Source organism: Planococcus citri, chromosome 3, assembly GCF_950023065.1.
Source record: "Planococcus citri chromosome 3, ihPlaCitr1.1, whole genome shotgun sequence".
Lineage (NCBI taxonomy): Eukaryota > Metazoa > Arthropoda > Insecta > Hemiptera > Pseudococcidae > Planococcus > Planococcus citri.
In genome coordinates this window covers 83,279,752-83,300,226 of record NC_088679.1, presented here as the reverse complement: position 1 = coordinate 83,300,226, position 20,475 = coordinate 83,279,752, and the positions used below count along the sequence as shown (strand labels likewise).

Genomic DNA, 20,475 nt, shown 5'->3' with positions numbered 1-20,475 from the left:
AGACTGTTGGACAATTTTGACAATTTTGGCAAAAAACCAGTTTCAATAATTTGGCTTTTTCTGATAATTTTACGAACCAGAAAATATGAAAAAGTTTTGACGAATATGCCACAAACGCATCTTCGCTATTCTGGCCCTCTTGTATGGAGCCCCCAAAGTTGGCAAAAGTGGGGAAAAAATTGAACGAGTAGATGCTCGTACGAGTATATCAAACTCGATAACAAAATTTTGAAGATTTTTCATTTCCGCTGAAAATCATTGAATACACTCCATTTCAAAGAAAAAAAAAACTGGCTCGACCCCGAAGGATGTTGGCTTCCTTATATGAATCGCCCTTCCCTCCTCCCCCAAGTTGGAAAAAGTTGGAAAAAAAGATAAAACATAGCTATGTAGGTACCTCTACCTACCTATGGTTCTTTGATCATTCCGTGCCAAATGATTTGGGTTTTTTGATTAAATTAGTAGAATCGTCAAATATTGCGATAATCACGCGACAGAAACATATTAAATTAACAATTAATGTTTGTAAAATTACTCGTTGAAAATGTGTGAAAATTGTGGCGGAAGTAACGTTTACCTCGTAAAATTTTACGTCTAAGAATCACGAACAGACGTCTCCCCCTCCCCCCTCCTCCTCCTCCTCCTCCTCCTCCTCCTCCTCCTCCTCCTCCTCCTCCTCATCGTTTAAACCACCAAAATAATTGGTATTTTTGACCGAGATTGAATGACACGCAACGCGAACGCACAATAAATCGTACTCGTATCATTCCAAAAACACCCCTCTTCTCTCATTACGAGTATTCACCCTTTTACCATTTCTCTTAGGTAATTACTCGTATAATTAATAAACTCCCAACGCGCCGTGCGCGACAATTCTATCTCGATAAACGTAATTTGTCAACCCATCTCACCGCAAACAAAACGCCTCACTTTTTATTTAGGTACTCGTAGACGTACGAAAATAAAACTCTCGGCGCGGCGCGGCGCAAGCAAATTACGAGTAACTTCACTCGATCTCGATTAATACTCGCGAGTGCACGTTGCACACGTTGAGTCGTATTCGTTGTTTTTTATTTTCTCGAAGAGCGAAGAAAAAAATTAATATATTGTACCGACAAAGAAAAAAAATCATTCGACGACGACGCGACGTTAATTAGGCGTCGTAGCTGCACGTTTCAATTTTTCTGCTGCGTTCGTCCGTTCGCCCTTCTCATTACCTACCTCCTACGTCTTCTACGCTTCGCAGTTGGCGTTTGAAAAAAAGGACTCCAAGTCGAAAACAAAGCTCTAGCTCGTTCTCCGTATATTAATGATATGTACTACTCGTACACTGCGCTACACTAACCACGTGCTCTTCTTCGCTTACTACGAGTAAGTACGAGTAGGTACTCGTATATTAGCTATATCTATATACGATACGATACGATACGATACGAGCATATTGTACGCCAGACGAAAATCCCATTAAACGCGACATGAATCATTAAACCAAATAAAAGGCAAATAAACTCGTATCCTATTTCACGCCTCGATTAAATTAAACTCGTAACTAAGTGAATACTTCCTGTTTACTTCAATTTTTTGCCCCAGTACCTACTCGTATACCCTATAGTCGTTGTGTGTCGATGAAAAAATATCGACTATCAATTTATACCGCGTTTAAAATTTACAGAGTTCATAAGATGCAAGCGTGCGAATCGTTGAAAAAATACGTACAATTTACGATGCGATGTGCGATGTGCGATGTACATACCTATAGAAGATGCGAGTACCTAACTACACGCTACACGCATCAAAATATCTATGAAAAACTCGATATACGAGTATGTACTTGTACATGATTGCATAAAACTATTTGTAGTATGCGTGTGTATTGTGTACGTTAATCTAACATAAAAATTAGCGTGGATCTCCAAGAAAAAAGTCTGCGAATTTTCAAATTACATAATAACCCTATTCGTGGTCTTTTTTTTTTTTTTTTTGAAACTGGAGAATATTGACTCGAGAGGTCCAAAATAGGAATGAAAGTCTTCACCAAGGTGTCTAGCGTCTACCAAAATTTCAAAATGAAAAAAGCAGGACTTTTGACAGGACATAGATATGTATTTTTTCCAACACTCGACGATTTCTGTATCACTTTATGGGGAAGGAGATGGAAGGTTCGTCCTTTTATCCTAGGTACATCTCATTTTTCGCATTCTAATGTTTTTGAATAGAACGTCTCGAAGCATTCTGCAAACACTTTGCGACAGGGGCCAAAATTTCACACCTACGCCCGATCATTTCCACTTTTCCAGCGTTATATTAGGTTTTCCACAAATTTTTAGGTGGGGGGGGAGGAGGAAGAATCTCGATAGGTAGGTAGGTAGGTAGGTAGGTAGGTAGGTAGGTAGGTACTAGGTATATGTGTACGTAGGTAGAGGTACGAGTACGAACGGGAGAGGACGGCTGAAAAATTAAAACCGCAAATATATACAATGTAGTTGTACGAGTACATAGAACGCGACGCGTATAAAAGATGATTGGCGGCTTGGCTGGCGTGCCGAGCGATTGCTGCTGGTACGAGTAAAATGCCAATTTCCACGAAAGCTTTTTTGGGTTGGCGAAGGCGGAAGGCGGAAGGCGTCATTCGTGGTAAAGGTAAATCGAGCGCGCAAGCAGAAGCAAGCAGCAGCAAACAGCAACTGGATTGAGACTATCGAAGCCAGCTTCAACGCAACGCATACGCATACGCATAGCATTGCTGACCGACTTTTCAAAGTCGCAATTACGTATTTGTACAATGTACATTCGTGATAATATACTGACTACCTAGCACCTACTACCTAGACGTAGACCTACACCTACAATCTACATCCATCCTATAAATAACTATTTATGTACCTCGACCGTATGTACGTACCTAGATCATACTTGTACTTTGAATACATAATACGTACATACAATCTACATTATGTAGGTACATACGTCTACTTGAGTCGAGTCGAGTCGGTTGCCCGGTGATCGTATAGGCCTACGTGTAGCAGTTTTTCGCTGCTGACTGAGAAAAAGTCGATATACGAGTGTACCACCTGTGCAATATCTTCTTTTATATGTAGCTAATAGCTATGTGTATGTACTATTATTTTAATCAAAACGTGGCACCGGCGACAATTTAGGACTAAACGCTGGATATTTCGCTAATTACTGCACGAATAATTTCGCGCATAATATCGCCCATGCGCAAACGCTATTGAAATGATTGGCGATCGCGCATAAGCAATCTTATGCGCGAATGGGCGAAATTAGAGGCATAATAATACGCAAAGTGTTCAGCAAATAGTCCGAATTTCTCGCCGCGAATTTTTTGGCGTGTGATGAGCGAAGTTTTCCCCAATCGGGATGTACCTGTACCTCTACCTAACTGGTCGCTTTAGAGTGAGATTGGACCGCGACCGCGACCGCTCCGAGGGTTTATACTCGTACCTATTTAGGTAGCTAGGTAAGTACGTAGGTACGTTGGAGAAACGATAGCGAGAGAAAATTTGTAGGTGTAGCTGTAGCTGTAGCTATGCAGAAAACCGCGACGAAAAAAATATGTACTTATATTATATATAGGTAAACGAAAAGTATGAAGTACCTAGGTACGAGTTGAGCAATACTCATTATTTTGGTATCAGATGAAAGAACTCGAATAAGTGTACCTAGCAACTATAGCAACTATACCAAGTCGAATTTGTTTACAGGGAAGCTCAGCTTTTTCGTTGTAATCTTCTTTCAATGTGTTTTCAAGTGTTGGCGTAGTAGTAGGTATTAGGTAGATAGGTAAGTGTAGTAGATACACTATTCTTAGCGCAAAGTGCAAATGCAAACTACATACGAGTACGATATAAGAGAACACTGATGCCGGTTCCGGGGTGTGGGGGTCGATCGAGGTTGTGCGCTTTTTTTTTATGCGCCATCTACTCGTATCGGCGTGGTCGCGGTCGCGGTCGCGGTCGCGATCGTGGTGGCGTTTATCGAAAGACGATTATTAAAGGTTTTGTGTAATTACGAGTATAAAGGCAGCACCGACAGAATTTTCGCCTCGTTTGTTGAACCTATTCCCTCTGGTTCTCTATCGTTGTGTATGTGTGTGTCTGTGTATGCTATGCCAATCATACACGCTTTATGATTTAATAACTCTCGACCGATCATGCGAGAGCTTCCAATGCCTCCATTGATGGCACTGGCATGGCATTGGCAGAGAGATGAAGGATTACATCGTGTATGGTGCTTAATAAAATAGCTTGCTAAAAAGAATGGTTATAGTAGTTTTTAATGCCGCTTCGACGAGACGTGGGACGTGGGACGTGGGTAATGTATAATACGAGTATCCTATACCTCAATACCTCTATATATGTACTTTGTGTTATATGGTATCGTATGTGCGCGAGTATTTCTCGTATCATTGAGAAGGCGCAAGTTACCCCCATATACTCGTAGGTATACGTATACGAGTACATACACAATACACAATATACTCGTACTTACTCGTAGGTATACTGTATATACATACGAGTATAGGTAGTACAATATACTAATCTTCACGCTTGTGTGTTTTTTTCTGTTTCAGCGAACACGAAAAGGTTTATGGAAATTTTTCTGCTAGAATACCTTCGAAAAAGTGACGATGAAGTGAGTTATTTATGGGATTTGTGTTTTAGCAGAGTTCGAGTAGGTTTTTTTCTGTTTCAAAATTTTTTTACTGTTTTTTTTTTCACCCGCCTAATACGTAGGTACGATATTAGCGTTTAAAATAACTCGCAGCGTGACGCGACGCGACGCGACGCGACGCGACGTCGAGTTTCGTTTCGAAAATACGATGTACCTCTACCTATCTAAGATTTGGTGCTTGCAAAGTTGTATAGGGGTGTCGGTCTGTCGGTGTACGTATATTATTCTGCAAAGTTAGTAATTTTCACCTCCCACTTACCAAAGTTGTTACCTGGGGTGAGAAAACATTTGCCATTTGCGATTACCATTTTAATTATGTATTTTTCCTATATCTGCAAAAAAAAGTGGCGCCAGTAGCCGTGAAAAAATGAAATAAAATGAAAAAAAAAAATGAATAAAATAAATTCGTCGATCCAAATAGGTAATCCTTTTTTTACGGAAAAATTGTCTTCGGCCCTTCAAAACATATCGGCTCCCTATTTAAGGAACCTCTCAAAGTTGAAAACATGCACGAATAAAAACAAATGAGAATAGATCAAAATCGGGGAATTTTTTTGAAAATATCTCATTTCTACATTGCTATTGTTCTAATTGGGTAGATAATCTTCTTTTTAAGAAAAAAAAAACCTTCGTTGGACCCCCAAATGACGTTGGTTTTCTCGTACATATAAAGCCCCTCAAATTTGGAAAAAATATTAAAAAATGAAAAATTGACGCCTGTAAACGTTTTTTGAAGATCTTTTAACGAACACCGGTAGGTATAGGTAATATAAAAATAATGCGTAAACTATCGAAACGAACACCTAGGCGGATGTCAGAAATCAGTCATATCCGCAATAGCAATAACGTCAAGCTGCGAACCAGTATGTTGGCGACAGGCGACATTGATCGTGAAGTAACGCTCTTCTTCACAAAAGTTTCGCGTAATGTACGAGTTAAATATGGAAATCATGATTTCGAAAAGTTGACGTAACTAATTTTAATTCGCGTTTATACGATAATAATCATATTTTGAAAAGTGTTCGCTACCTATTCGCATACCTATCGTGGAAATTACTTGGAAACATTTCTTCCACTTGCAAGAAAACAGACGAGCAAGTAGAAAAAAATACAACTTTGATAATTACGATTAAAAAAACGAAAATGCCGAATGAAGATATCATACGCGTATTGTGGAATCACGTTACAGAATATTGGCAGTTATTACGTGAAGAACGTATGCGAGTACATCGGTTTACCCATATGTGTTATTGGTTTGGTTTTCAACCTGCTTAATATATTGGTATTTACGAGGAAAGCTATGATTTCCTCGTCTAATCTCATATTCGCTCATTTAGCCTTTAGCCTTCGTAGATTTCTTGGTTTTACTGGCAAACATAGGTACCACATTTTTGGCTTACGTACATCCAACCTAAAAGTGGTTTCAGCGTACAACTAAGCTACGGATGGACAATAGGCCTATATTACACTCACGGCGACAATTTCATAATCACGTTTCAGTTCGTATCTGCATTCCTGACAGTGCAGTTGGCTGCATGGAGATACATAGCTGTAGTGTATCCGTTCAAGGAACGACATTGGTGCAACAAGAGAATCACACGGATGTTGTGATTGCTGGATAAGTGGATACGTTACATGTTGCTTTTTTTTTACTATACCGAAATATTTGTCCTTTCAAATTGAAGCTATAAACAAAAATCAAAACACGGTAGCTTCGTTCAAGCGAAATGTCATGATATACACAACGGGGGAAATCGTCAACGGAGTGATGATCAGACTATTGCCGTTAGTCGAGGTAAGTAGGTAATGCATAACGAAGAGATGAGACAGTAAAAGAGCGCAATTGACTTCTTTCTTGTTGTTGTTGTTTTTTTTTCAGAATAATTGTTACTTTATTAGCAAGGAAAACCCTTCAAGAGAAAGCAACTAAAACTCCAACCGCAAGCATCCGAACAAACATGAAAAATGTGAAAATGAGACAAAAACAAAGTAACAGGTCAACAGCAGTATTGTTGACAGTGGTGACATTATTTTTCACCAGCGAATTTCCAAAAGGAGTACTAGTTATACTGCGATTGATGTACGAGGATTTTTCAGCTCCGTGTTATAGTTCATTAATAGCGATATTCGTAACAATGAGTAATATCAATATATCCATTACATTCGTGGTATATTACCTATATGTTAGGTCGACAGTTCAGAATCGCATTTAAATCTTTGTTCAACTGTAATGTTGACAATACTGCGTCTGATCAAAAACAAACCACTCTTGCTTCGAGTAATAAGCATACATCGAGGAGTTCGGTACAGAGGTATTAATTTATGTAAATTTACGCATTCGTCGTTTTCCTCATCATAAATGAATACAACGAATACCACATTATTATTATTTTCTCATTCGCGATGCTTCTCAAACCTGCGGGACCCTCTCTGTTTGAGTGACTCGTGAAAATCGGTTTGTACAGTTAGGTCGTTTCTCGCTTCCTCGCTTCGTTGATTTGGTGATTTGAGGATGCTCCAGCGATGACAAAAATTCAGAAACAGTTACTAAAAAAAGGCTCGAATGTCCATTTCTTTTGTAGCCAGGGTGTTCACTAAAATCCAGAAAGCTGAATTTCTGTTTTTTTTTTTTTTTTTTTTTTTTTTTTTTTTTTTTTTAGTACCTTTTTCGTACTCAAAAATTTTCTACCACGCCGATGTCGTCAAATCTACCCATAGTTAACCCCTTCCCCGCAAAAAAAATCGGACCACGTTTTCAGCATTATTGACTTGTCTGTCTGGTTTCTCAATGTCGTCTGTCTGTCTATTTGTCTGGGCTCTTGAAGTCATTGACCCACCAGCCCTGCCTTCTGAAATCACCTGCCTGTATGTCAGGCCCCTTCGGGTCATTGGCCCATCAGTATGGCTTCTCAAAAGCATCTGACAGCCTGTCTAAACTCTTAAGATCATTGACCAGTCTATCTGGTTCAATCAAAATGGTCGCTTAAAAATTTCAAAATACCACAGCCTAGTGAAAAATTAAAAAAAAAAAACTCGGAAAAAATTATAGGTCGCCGTTCTGTAGAGTGGATCGTGAAAAAAAACAATGACGAAGGATTTTGACCAAATTCGGTGGACATCTTCAAAGTCACTCAGAAAAAATTTCAACTCCGGCAGTGCCCCTGGAGGCCAAGTATGGGTCCTCACAGAAGGAGCTTTTTGAAAAAATCGTGGTTTTTCTCACACTAGCCCCTATCCAACTAGTTTTGGAAAAAATGACCGAGTTCCAAAAGATAACGAGGGGAATGCAAAAATATATCACCAGTTCGATATTTGAAAATCAAATTCGGAAAAAAAATCAAAATTTCACCAATTTGAGCTAGAAAGTTGAAATTGGAGATGTACCCGAGCCATTCGGGAGCCTCCAGTAGATTTTTGAAACCTAAAATCTCCACAAAATTTTATGAAATGAAGTTGGATTGCCGAAATCCAGTCTGCACTCCAATTTCAACATTCTGACGTGAGTCGACTGGGAGCGATTTCAAGTTGTTTTGGAGCCTCCATACGACTGTTTAGGAATTTCAGTTTTCCAAAGAAAGGAATGCCATAAAATGTGTCAGAATTAACATTGTCACGTATGCTCGAAAGTGATGCTTGTTCGTAGCGGCCCTTTGATCGATTACACCACATTTTTTCGAAATCATGTTCGAATTCGGAGCCCTTATTTTTATCCAGCAATTTCATAATTGAATGGTGGAAATTCAAAGTATGCTAAGTGCCATTTTTTTAAAGCGTGTTTTCTCAACTTTAAAGCAATGTATACCATGTGTTGTAGCACATGCGCTTCGTTGGCTTATTAGGAAAAGGTCGTATCTACAAAAAAGTTGATTTGTCAGAAAACGCATTTCAATTTTTAAAGAGCATTCTATCAAGAACACTCGATATAGTTTTAGATGAGATAAGAAAACATTTGGTCATTGCAATCATTTTCCTGCTAATTTTCGAAAAGAACATCCTGGTAGCACTGATTTTTCATTTTTTATTTGAGGAACTCTGAACTGAAAAAAGTGAAATTCAAAAAAGCAACTTTCACCTTAAGTCAAGCTTTTTGCATTTCCTATGCGTAAGATTATATACAAAAAATTTCCTTAAGGCGATAACGTCAATTTTCTGCTGTTAATCTGTGAAATTATGTGAAATTATGTGTTTATAATGACTTTTCTTACCAAAAAATTGCAAAAATCAAAAGAAATAGGTTCAATCTGAGAAACAATCTCATTTAGAACCTTTTTATTGCAACGGTTTTGAAAATGTGTATTTAGAACCGTTTGTTTTCGGCTAATATGAGAACAAAAAATCGAAATTCAATTTCAAGTGTTGCATCGTGTAGAGGACAAAATTCCCTTTCCAACGATACCACTATCTCATTTTTCATGAAAATTGTAGATAGGCTACGACCTTTTCCTAATAAGGCAACGGCTTGTTGTGTCACATTTGAAGAAATGTTAAACCATGTAGTATCGATAAAAACCTAAAGATAGCGCTTTCCATGTATTACCCAAACTCGTTTTTACGCTCTCCTGTGAAAAAACGTTTTTGGCACTTGGCATCATTCAATTGAGAATTTGAAAAATTCATCGTTTCGCCACTTTTTGACGTAAAGAGTTGAAATTCAGTTCACACTCTATTTTTGATATTTTGAATCGATTGGAAGGGATACTAGCGTTTTTGAAGCTTTCAGTGAATTTTTCTTGGAAAGTGAAATTTTCAAAAATATGCTGAAGGCTACAGAACAGCTCCAAGCGGTTTGAAACCACATGTTTCTAATTGATTTGACAAATGACAGGTCGAAAACCGGGTGTATCTCAAATTTCAGATTTCTAAGTCAGTTTGGTAAAACTTTGATTTTTCCTTATTTTTGGATCAATGCCTAATTTGATATTAAAAAATTCACCAAAAACCGAAAAAGAAGCACTTTAGCACCCAATTTTGGGTGATCATATATTTTTGCATGCTGCTCTTTCGATCTATTGTAACTCTCTATTTTCTCTGAAAGTTGAAACATGTCCATCAGAAATAGAAAATGCTGAATTTTAAGCTCATATCGACATATGGCTCGGGTTGGGGAGAGAGGGGGGGGGGGGCTCGTCTGAAACTTTTTTTTTGAGATGGTTGTGCAATTCGGTTACAATGCCAAAGCCGATCAGAAAAATGGCATAGGTCCGGATTGACCAGTTAACGTTTGTCCAACTTCATCCTGCTCATTTTTACGACAATTTTTATAAAACTGAAAAATTTGAAAATTCGCTGCAAGCTTCAGAACAGCTCGAAACCAACACCAACAACGATCCGTGAAGTTGAAAATACGGTGCGTATAATTCGAATTTCAGTTCTATTTTATCGGAGATCTATGTATAGCGTTTAAACGTTGTAGCAACGGAAACTGATTGTTTTACATTTCCTGTAAAATTTGACAAAGTGAACTAATCCCTTAAAAAATGCAACGAACAAAAAGCGCGGATCGGAAATTTAGTCACCGTGGATAAAAATTTGGATCACATCTATATTGCATGATATGTTCAAATTGTGAAACTGTATAATATTACTGAAAAGAAAATATAGCACTAATTTGCATTTCAAGGGAAACGTTCTCTGTTCGCTCATATAACCCAGTACATACGTAAATTTGAAAAGTTTTATTTTTTCGCGAGAAAATAGACGTGTTGGTATTTTTTTTACCTCAAACACTATCGTTCTTTAAAATTTCATAATCATCTTTGAAAAATCAAGATGGCAGTACCGTACTGTGGAGAAACATTGTTAAAAATCGGCCAATATTCATATAAGGTACTTGGATACGTCGTCAGCGTACCAATATGCTTTATAGGCATGATTTTCAACCTACTCGACATAGTGGTAGGTCTAGGTATTTACAAGGAAACCCATGACTTCTCCGCCGAACTTGATATTTGCTCATTTGGCCTTTGTTGATTTTTTGGTGTTACTGGCTCGTGTGCCATACGTATTTGTATATATGATAAGCCTTCGAGATAATAGTGATTTAGCCATTGAGCGGAGTTACGTATGGACACTTTTCCAACTAAATATAACGATGCAATCATAGTTACGTTTCAGTTCGTATCAATATTCCTGACGGTAATGTTGGCTTTATGGAGATACATAGCGATAGTACATCCATTGAAGGAACCCCATTGGTGCAATACGAAAACAACACGGAACGTGGTGATTGCGGGTTACATACTATGCTTTGTTTTGTTCACTGTAGGTACCATTATACTTGTCGATTGAAATAAAAAACGCGGGCGATGAACGAGCACCCTACTATTATGCAGGCTACAACGAACCAAGTCCGATTCAGTATTCAGTAGTAGACATCATCAATGGACTACTGGTCAGACTACTTCCATCAATCATGCTCACAGTGTTAACTTTACGGTAAGTCATCCAAAGAGAAACCACGATAGGTAGATAATGAAACGACCGCGTGGAAAATGACTAGACGCGATTGGGTAGATCAGATCAGATCAGTTTAGATCTGAAAAATATCCAATAATCGAGTCTCCTTCGGGCGACTTTTCAAATTAAAAAGAGGTTGGCTGGGATACAAAGAAATTTCGAAACTTTCAAATCAATTACCTATGTATTTAGGGAATGGGGTACCAAAATTTGGTTCCTATGAGAGTGTTTTATTTGCAATCAGGCATCCCAACGATATTTAAAAAGAAAAAATAACTTTAGTAACCATTTTTCACCAAAAAAGTAACCAAAAAGTAACCAAAAAATTTCATTTTTGCAAATACATGGTATCTAACGGATTTTTTTGTTGAAAAAAATCACTACTTTTTTCACTACCTTTTTTCCAACCAAATTTTCGGAAAGTGCTCCACTCAACCCCCTCCCCCTCATCCCTCCCTCTCCGCCACACAAAAAAAAATGACTCAGGAAAATTTTCAAAAAAATTGAAATCAGAAGAAATTTTGTATACCTAAAGTATTTTTTAATTTCAATCAAAATTATAAAAAAAAAACACAAGAAAAAATGAAGGGAAAAATTAAACACAAAAAAAAAATGAAATTAAATAAGGTAAAGCTTTATCCCCATGCGATTTCGGAAAAAATGTTGGATTTTCTGGAAATTTATCAAAAAATGAGAGTTTTTGCCAATTTCCAAAAAATATGGTTTTTTGGAATTTGTCAAAAAAATTAGGCTTTTTTACCCATTTCTGAAAAAACTTGAGCCTTTTTTGAAAATTTCACCAAAAACGGGACTTTTTGACTAGTTTGACAAAAAAGTACATTGCTCACAATTTTCAAAAAAATTAGGACTTTTGACAACGATGTTGGCAAAAAATGGGACTCTTCTTTCTAAATTTCGGATGGGAATTTTTCAAACAATTCCTATGAAAAATGGAACTTTTTTTGACCATTTCGGGGAAAAGTTGAAAACGTTTGAAAAAGGTGATGCTTTTCGGCAATTTTGGCAAAAAAATAAACTTTTTGGCGTTTTATAGGAAGACGAGACTTTTTAGCCAATTTCCGCAAAAAATTGGACTTTTTAAAAGCAATAAAAATGTTTGCAAAAAATGTGACTCTTCTGATAGTTTTTGACAATTTCTACAAAATATGGGACTTTTTCCACCATTTTTGAGGAAAAGTACAGCTTTTTGGCAAGTTTTACAATTATTTTTTGCCCAACTGGGACCATTTTCTGTCAATTTTGGCGAAAAATGTCGGGTTTCCTGAAAAGTTTCGCAAAAAAATCCTTTTTAGACAATTTTACCCAAGAAGTAATAGGAGTTATTGACAATTCTAGGCTCTAGAAAAAAAGTAGGAGTTGTTGAAAATTTTTCAAAAGACGATACTTTTTTACCAATAGGTAGGTATTTATTAATTTTAATCAAAATTACAACAAAAAAAAATACAAATAGTAGCCAATTTCATCAAAAATCAACTTTTTTCTCGGTTATTTGAAGGTTTTTGTTGCCTCTTATCTTTGAATTTTTTTCATTTTTTCACTATCTTTTTGACTAAATTCACTACTTTTTCACTACTTTCACCACCCATTTTGAAAATCACTACTTTTTCACTGCTTTCAGTACTTTCACTACCTGTTAGATATCCTGAAATATTCTCATTAATATTCATGCACAAAAATTGAAAACAAAAAATTACAGGGGCCGGCCGGAGCGAAAAAAAGTCAATAAAACGATCAGAAAATTAAATCTGGAGGCATGCATGCCAAACAGGAGGGGGACCAACTCCCCTCCCAAGACAGAAAAATCCAGGTGAAAAGTTGCGGATTTTCGGGGAAAATTGAGGGAGTTGGAAAAAGTTGAAAAGAAATTGTGTGAGCGAGGAAAATCAGACAATTACCAAAAACCATAATTCTTTACGAGTTGTTTCTCTTACTTCAAAAGTAAAACATTCTTATTACATAAAACAAATCAAAATTTAACTCGTCAATTGAAATCAAATTTTACTTATCTTTCTAATTTTCGAATTCCACATGGCTTCACTCCGGTCAGATCCTTTTCCTTACTACAACCAAAGTTCGGGAGTAGAAAAATTGACTTCTCGCATCAACAATAATGTTGCTTTACTTGAAATTTTCCAAAAAAAAAGGTCTCTTTGATATTGAAACTTCTTTAAATTAAGAATGATTTTTTTGTTCCTCACAAATTGTAAATTTTCTGAAGCTGTCGCCCTCGATGTTTCGTTTTCTTTTTGAATTTAATTTTCAGAAGTCAAAAGGTTAAAAAAACACGAAAAAAATGTGAATTTCTTGGATTTCAGTTCCAACCTGAATTCAAATTGTTTGTCAAGTATAAAACCATCGTTTTTGAACGTTTAAAATTATTCAATTAAAAGGATTGGTTTTATGATAAAACAGAAAAAAACTTCTTACTTTTTTAAAAAAGTGATTATTTAAAATTTTTTTGCATATTTTTTTCTAATTTACAGTGAAAAATCGAAAAAAAAAGTAACCTTCTATTGAAAATAGTAACAAAAGTAACCTTTTGGAGAAAATAGTAACAAAAAGTAACCAAGAGTGAAAAAAGTAACCAAGTTGCTAAAAAGTAACCTAATTGGGATGCCTGTAGGAACGTATTCTCATCTCTAGGATAATAAAAGGAATCTAATTGCTGAATTTGGTGTTGAAATTTTCGCATGCTGGTAAATTTTGGGATACTTGGTTTTTTCGTAGATTTTTGACATATCCTACATCAAAAATGCCTCAAAGAGAACAAAAAGACTGACATGTGTGAAAATGGTGAATAAAAATCCTTTTTCTTGTTTGTTTTAATTCATTTATTTTCATTTTTACAAATATTCCATGTTACCAGCAACTTTTTGGTGAATTTTCAACAGTTTTCTTAAAAAAACAAAAAGTCATAAAAAAATCACGAAAACCCATGGTTTGCGCGTGACACGTGTAAAAACTGGAAATGTAATTTTTACTAATACCTACCCCATATTATCTATGGCTTTTTGAAATGGTTGATTTTGAACTTTTTTTTTCAAAGATAGTAAAAATGATTTTTCTGGGCCACAATTTTTATCACGGATAGTAGATAGGTACCTAAACGTTTGAATTTTCGAATGTCGCCAAAATTTTTATTATTTATCAATTTCTCTTCATTCGGAAAGAGTTTGAATCTATGTACGTGGCTACATATATTATGCGTACCTATTTTTTCTAGCAGTATTCGCTCCCACTATCCTTAGACCAATTATCGTCTAAAATTCATTCAGACGTAATTATCTCCCTGAAATTTAAAAACTGAAAGCAATCCTTTTCTCTTGCTCCATTCCTAGCCTGATTTTCATCACTGGCTGAACCATAGACCATAGACCATAGGTACATATATCTTGTAAAACTGTGAAAAATGATTTCGTAAATTTTACCCACGCCTTAATGTCACAAGTTTTACGAAACCCTCGTATGCAACTCATCCAAAACCATGGCTTAACCTTGAATAAAATGAAATTTGCGACAGCTTTACATCAGAATATGAAAATATTAATCGAAAACCTACGGCAAGAACGTGATTTTCGGTATATACCATTTACACAGGTGTCAAGAAGCACACTTTTTACGACGTCAAATGGACCTTCGTCGAAGCTATCGTCGAGAAAATTAGGCCGAAGAAGCACACGTTGATCACGTGATTGTTGAAATCACTCGTTATTCCGATTATAAAAACTGAATCGTTGCTGTAATATTTTTCTCATTTACATATAAGTAATTTTTCGTTCGAAGTATCAGTATCCGAATAGAAGACGCGCATTAGTTTACCAATTTTTTGTATCACTATATTCCAATACCTGGAAGTTGTGTCTTGTAAGTTGAATTTTCTCGTATTCGAGGTTGGTGTATATTATTCGTAGATATTACTTTTGAAAAAATAATACAATTAATATTAAATAATTACGTAGATAAACCCACTTTCTTACTTTGAAATCATCGCAAAAAAATTCATTCGTAATAAGGGTCGAAAAATTCATCACAAGTTAACACTAAGAACTCATTTGAAATCCTAAATCATCCCAAAAAGATTCATTTGGAATTATTTTTTCAAAATTACTTTTCTTGTGTATTAAAATTTCAAAAAATGATGAGAAAAAAATGAATTTGGGAAAAACGCTGCAAATCGATAGAAAAAATGAAACAACCGAGCATTGAGTTGCAAACGTTGCAATTTAAAATCCAAAATGATCCAGAAATTGTTTACAAAAACACGGATCTGCAATGCAAAAAGTAATATTTTTGGAAAATCAATCGAAATAAATTGTGGAAAAAAAACATTGAAAACTGATGAAAAAAATTGGAATAAACGAGCATACAAAAATTAGGGGAAAAAATTAAATTTTTGGAATTGGAATTTCAAGGTTGAAGTGATTCACGTCAGAAAATAGTTAGCGTGGACGGAAAAATTTATACGCCCGCTATTTTAAAAAAAACAACTTGATCAAAAAAATAAAAACATAATTTTACATCGAAAAAAATTTAGATATTTAAGAATTGTTCACAATTAACTTTTTTCAATTGTGTAATTTTCATTTTATTCCAAACGTAGGAAATGAACTCAGTGTTCAGTTTGATTCTTCTTTGGGGCACGACAAGTGTTCTTTTAGTAAATGGAGACGGAAAGGAATGGTGGAGGCACGCGAATATTTACGAACCATATCTAAGGTCATTCAAAGACAGCGATAAAAATGGAATTGGCGACATCAAAGGTCTAATTTCCAAACTAGACTACTTGGTCGAGATTGGAGTGAATACTATTCATCTGCCACCATTTCATCCATCGTCCGGCGTTGATGGCGGCTATGATATTACTAATTTCTACCAAGTAGACCCTGTGTATGGAGAAATGCAGCCAATGCAGGATGACTTTTATCATCTGACAGAAGCATTGAAAGAAAAAAGTAAGTTTCCGTTACAATAAAGTTCCACGTCAAATCGTCGAGCTTTTTGCACTTGGTGTCGACGATTTTTAGATGAAGAATAGTGAAAACCACTGTTGTCAAAGTGCATGTGCAGGAGAGATAAAGGTGCTCAAAATTTTAAGGAAAACTTGGATATTAAGTATACAATTCAAGCGGGTTCAACTTGAAAACTACAAATTGGTAGCTGCATTTTTGGAACTTATGCCTGCAGTTCGTAGGTGCATAGAAAACCTTTTTGGAGATGTGGCGAAAATCAGTGTTGCCACCTCTTCGAGCACTGAAAATTAGTTGAAAACGTGAGAAAATTATACTTCTCCTTGCTGAAAAAAATCTGAAAAATTTAGCTCAGGTGCAACATTTCGTGCTTATTAACATATAAAAAAATTAAGGCGACGTTTTTTTCGAATTCTTCATTCAAAAAAATTCCAAAGACTACCAGAAAATACCATTTCTTTCCTTAAAAGCTCGGCATTGCGCGAAACGACTTATTTTCATCCATTTTCCACTACATTGAAAGGGAACGTTGTTAATTAAAATCAGTCTAATTTCACCGAATCCTTTGATACACCGTTAAAAGTTCATTTTTGTAAAGCCAAAGCCTCTCATGTTTTTTTTTTTCATCATATTTTTCGAATATTACGCATAAAGTACCATGAGCAGTAAGTACCTACATAAAATGCTTTTGTAGCTCTGATACTGGGTACCTATTTAGAAATTCTAACTATTCATTTTATTTTGTCAACAGATATATATTTGCTTATGGATTTGGTAATAAATTCCACTAGCTCGAAGCACGAATGGTTCGAAAATTCTAAACTCAGAAAGAAAGTGAATGGAATTGATTACACCGACTGGTTCATATGGGCCGACCCAAAAGGTATCGATAAAGACGGAAAACCAATTCCACCAAATAATTGGGTATGAAAGAGGCGATTAAAAAATCTATTTCTGCGCTTTAGTAGCCTACAGTTTATTCTCATTAGCAAAATTATCATACCTGATTGCAGTTTAAATTGCTGGATTACCACCTACCTGGCTCAGCATGGACGTACGTTGAAGAAAGAAAGCAGTTCTATTACCACGCATTTATGGAAGAACAGCCTGACCTAAATTTGAGAAACGCAGCAGTTAAGGAGGAAATAAAGGTAGGTACTCACTGAGGATCAGCAACTGCAAGGTATTGTAAATGATCAATAACGCATTCCTTATAGGAAGGGTCGAACGGAGGGGGAAATGTTTGAGGATCTTGACCGAATTCCATACAGCTAGACCTTCACCTTGAATTATTGAAAATCACCCAGAAAAAATTCCGCAGGTCCCGAAAGAGAGGACATTTTCGAAAAAAAAATCATGTTTTTTTAATTTTTATTTAGCCTCTAACCACCTGTTTTGGAAAAGATGGCCTAGTTCAAAAAAGGTATTCGAGTTTCTAAACTGACATAGGTCATTTCCATCAGAAAAATGTGATAGATAAATGTTTTTTTCCCCTGAAAATTACGACCAAAACATTGGCCCAGTATACGTTCTAAAATGATTCCTCGGGTTCAGAAATGATATCTTTCGATTTTTTAACGTAAAGGGGAAATATTAGCGAAGAAAAAAATCTTCAAAACTCGAATTTACTAGAAAATAAGCGATTTACAAATTCAAAGATGGCAATATAGTCCTCCTGGAGGCTGGAACTACGCCATCGCCATTTTCCTCAAAACAGGTTGGGTGGGATTTTTTATTCCTTTCTTTGAGGACCCATACATCTCCGGAGCTAACATTTTTTCTGAGATACTTTCAACTCCAAAACGAAGGTTTCCACTAAATTTTGTCAAAATACTGTGACATTTTTTTCCCGATCCAGCCTATTACTACTACTTGTACATTGCATGCTTTCAGAAAATAATTACATTCTGGCTAGATAAAGGGGTTTCGGGATTCATTTTGGGCGCACCAATGCTCTTTATGGAAGACCCACAACTCCGAGATAACCCAGAAGTCAAAAAAGACACACCAACAATGATGATTTACGATGCGCTTCCACAAACTGCTAATCATCCCGACACATTCCCCTTCATCGCAGAATTGAACAGATTTATTCGACAATATGATCGGGAGCATGGCAGAGCAGACACCCCAACGTAATTTATCATTCACAAAACCAACAAACGAGATGAGAAAATCATTGATATTCTGATTTTTCAGGCCTATGATTGGAGAAATCTGGGGATCAGTTGAGAATCAAATGAAATACTTTGACGCTCCGGATGGTCATCCAATGATCGAAATGCCAATCAATTACATCATCAGTGCGTTGAGGGAGTATTTAAATGCTGGAAAACTTATCGCGCTTCTGCGCACTTGGACAGACAAGCTACCAGAAGGCAAAGCATCAAATTGGGCAGTCAGTATATTATTTTTCCATGCTTATGAAATCAAAGGGGAAAATTTTCAGACTAAAAATCGCCTCAATTTTGATTACAGTTGGGTAATCACGATAGTCTAGGCAGAATCGCCCATTGGTTTAACGAAGAATATAATTATATATTACTAGCATTGGTGTCCATGTTACCCGGCGCCTCAACAGTTTATTATGGCGAAGAACTGGGTATGTTGATCAACAAAGCATTTCCGGCAAACACCGATCCAACGAACAGACCTTGGGTTCGTACACCAATGCAGTGGGATGATTCAAAAAATGCAGGTATAATAATGCTGATCCCGTTAATTTAAGACTAGAAGAAGTATCCTTCGTACTCAATTTATCGATTATAGGATTCACGTCGGCTGAAAGGCCATGGACTCCGGCGCATCCAAATTATTGGCGGGTCAACGTGAGTGCTCAGAAAAAAGAAAAGAACAGTTTATTGCACTACTTCACGAAGTTAATGCAATTGAGACAAACCGATGCAGGAAAATACGGTGATTTGAAATACCATACTTTATCAGAATGGGTAATGGCTTTTTCAAGAACTCACGAAGACACCAAAACCAGTTACATTGTTCTGTTGAATGTGGGATCATACTTTGAAACCATAGATTTGAGGAATGAAATAGTTAAAAGTGACGAGGAAAGTTTAAACGTACTTATCTCCAGTCCTAATTCGCTCTACGAAAAAGGGTAAAGAGATAAATTTAATAAGTCACTCTTTAATTAGCCAAAAGATTTACGTGTTCATTTTTTTCTTTCATTTTTTAGCCAAGCAATAAAATCGTCAGAATATCCTCTTCAACTTAGACCTCATTCTGTCATTATTTTCCAGCACCTACGGAACGGGGAAAGACCTATCGCCGGGGATATACCTATCGAGTAATGTGAGTTGAAGTAGGTACATACAAGACATGGTTTTTCCTAACGGCGACGGCTGCGTTAGGTTTTTTAGTCCAGTCTTTATACCTAGATTCATGAATGATAATTATAATACGTTTTATGAACAGCCGTGTAAAAATATAAGTTTTTGATTTCGTTTCCGGTGTTGTTTTTATTGGAATTTTTAATGCCAGCTATTGCGAGTACCAACCTTGAAAATCTGAAATGGGATAATTCAAGACACATAGGTAGAGATCACATATGGCTGGCTTTTGAATGGAGTTGGCCCACTTGATTGCAGATTGTGATTGTGCTTTTCATCGGATTACTCCCATCTCTGCCTTGAATGAAGATTATCTCCATCGCATCTGTTCTTCGTACTCGTCTAAAGTAGATATTTGATTATCTGGCCAAGGAGCGCCACCAATAGTCGTTTTATAACAGCAACTTCTCTTAGAATTGAGATGTTGATACTTTTTCGCATCCAAGAGACTCGTCATAACCACAATCGATCATGTCAATCCCTCATGACCAATGACAACGAAATTTTCACCAAAATTGGGCGTTTGGAAGAAATATTGAAAAATGAATAAACAACGCAATAATTTTCAATTTGAAACTTTAGAATGCATAACTCACAAATGTACTCCACGAAGAGGAGGCACTCAACATCCAATGTTGGATCTGTTTTAACGTGGATATGTTTTTTGGGTCGGGCCTCTGTCCACAATTTTTATCATGCTAACTCGCGTCACGCCATCAGTTGGACGCTGGTTCGCGCGATGCTGATCTGCGTTATGCTGACTTTTGAAAACTTGGAAAACAAAATTGTTCAATTCTTCATATGTAGGTAAGTACAGGGTGGCTAAAAAGTCAGTATCCTGCTTTTCACATTTCAAAAAGTTTTAGTTTTTTGTAATAATATCGAAAACTTAGCATCCTAGAAAAAAACTATGACCTCGTGTCGATTATAAATTCAATTCTCTACAATTTTGGTCAGGTGTAATTTTTTTGTAGGACTCGCCTCCAGAT

General features: G+C 36.4%; 2 protein-coding genes and 1 long non-coding RNA gene across 5 annotated transcripts in view; 2 read left to right on the top strand and 1 right to left on the bottom strand.

The window, feature by feature from the left end:
• Positions 1-20,475, bottom strand: part of LOC135839927 (uncharacterized) — a 259,550-nt gene that overhangs the window by 186,749 nt on the left and 52,326 nt on the right. The gene's annotated exons all lie outside the window — the stretch shown is intronic.
• On the top strand, positions 4,667-7,354 carry LOC135839928 (uncharacterized). Its single transcript, XR_010557662.1, has 2 exons — positions 4,667-6,490; positions 6,575-7,354. It is a non-coding gene; the product is annotated as an uncharacterized LOC135839928 (long non-coding RNA).
• Positions 9,839-19,602, top strand: LOC135839924 (maltase 1-like). Of its 3 annotated transcripts, none has more exons than XM_065356195.1 (10): positions 9,839-11,130; positions 14,770-15,062; positions 15,773-16,124; positions 16,891-17,063; positions 17,153-17,290; positions 18,033-18,274; positions 18,339-18,537; positions 18,618-18,837; positions 18,909-19,254; positions 19,333-19,602. In XM_065356195.1, exons 3-10 carry the CDS (start codon positions 15,776-15,778, stop codon positions 19,445-19,447), a joined length of 1,782 nt encoding a protein of 593 aa, XP_065212267.1. In that variant the 5' UTR covers positions 9,839-11,130; positions 14,770-15,062; positions 15,773-15,775; the 3' UTR covers positions 19,448-19,602. The 3 variants fall into 3 exon arrangements, with proteins under 3 accessions (XP_065212267.1, XP_065212268.1, XP_065212266.1); XM_065356194.1 differs by having other exon boundaries at positions 9,840-11,130; positions 14,770-15,036; XM_065356196.1 differs by lacking the exon at positions 14,770-15,062.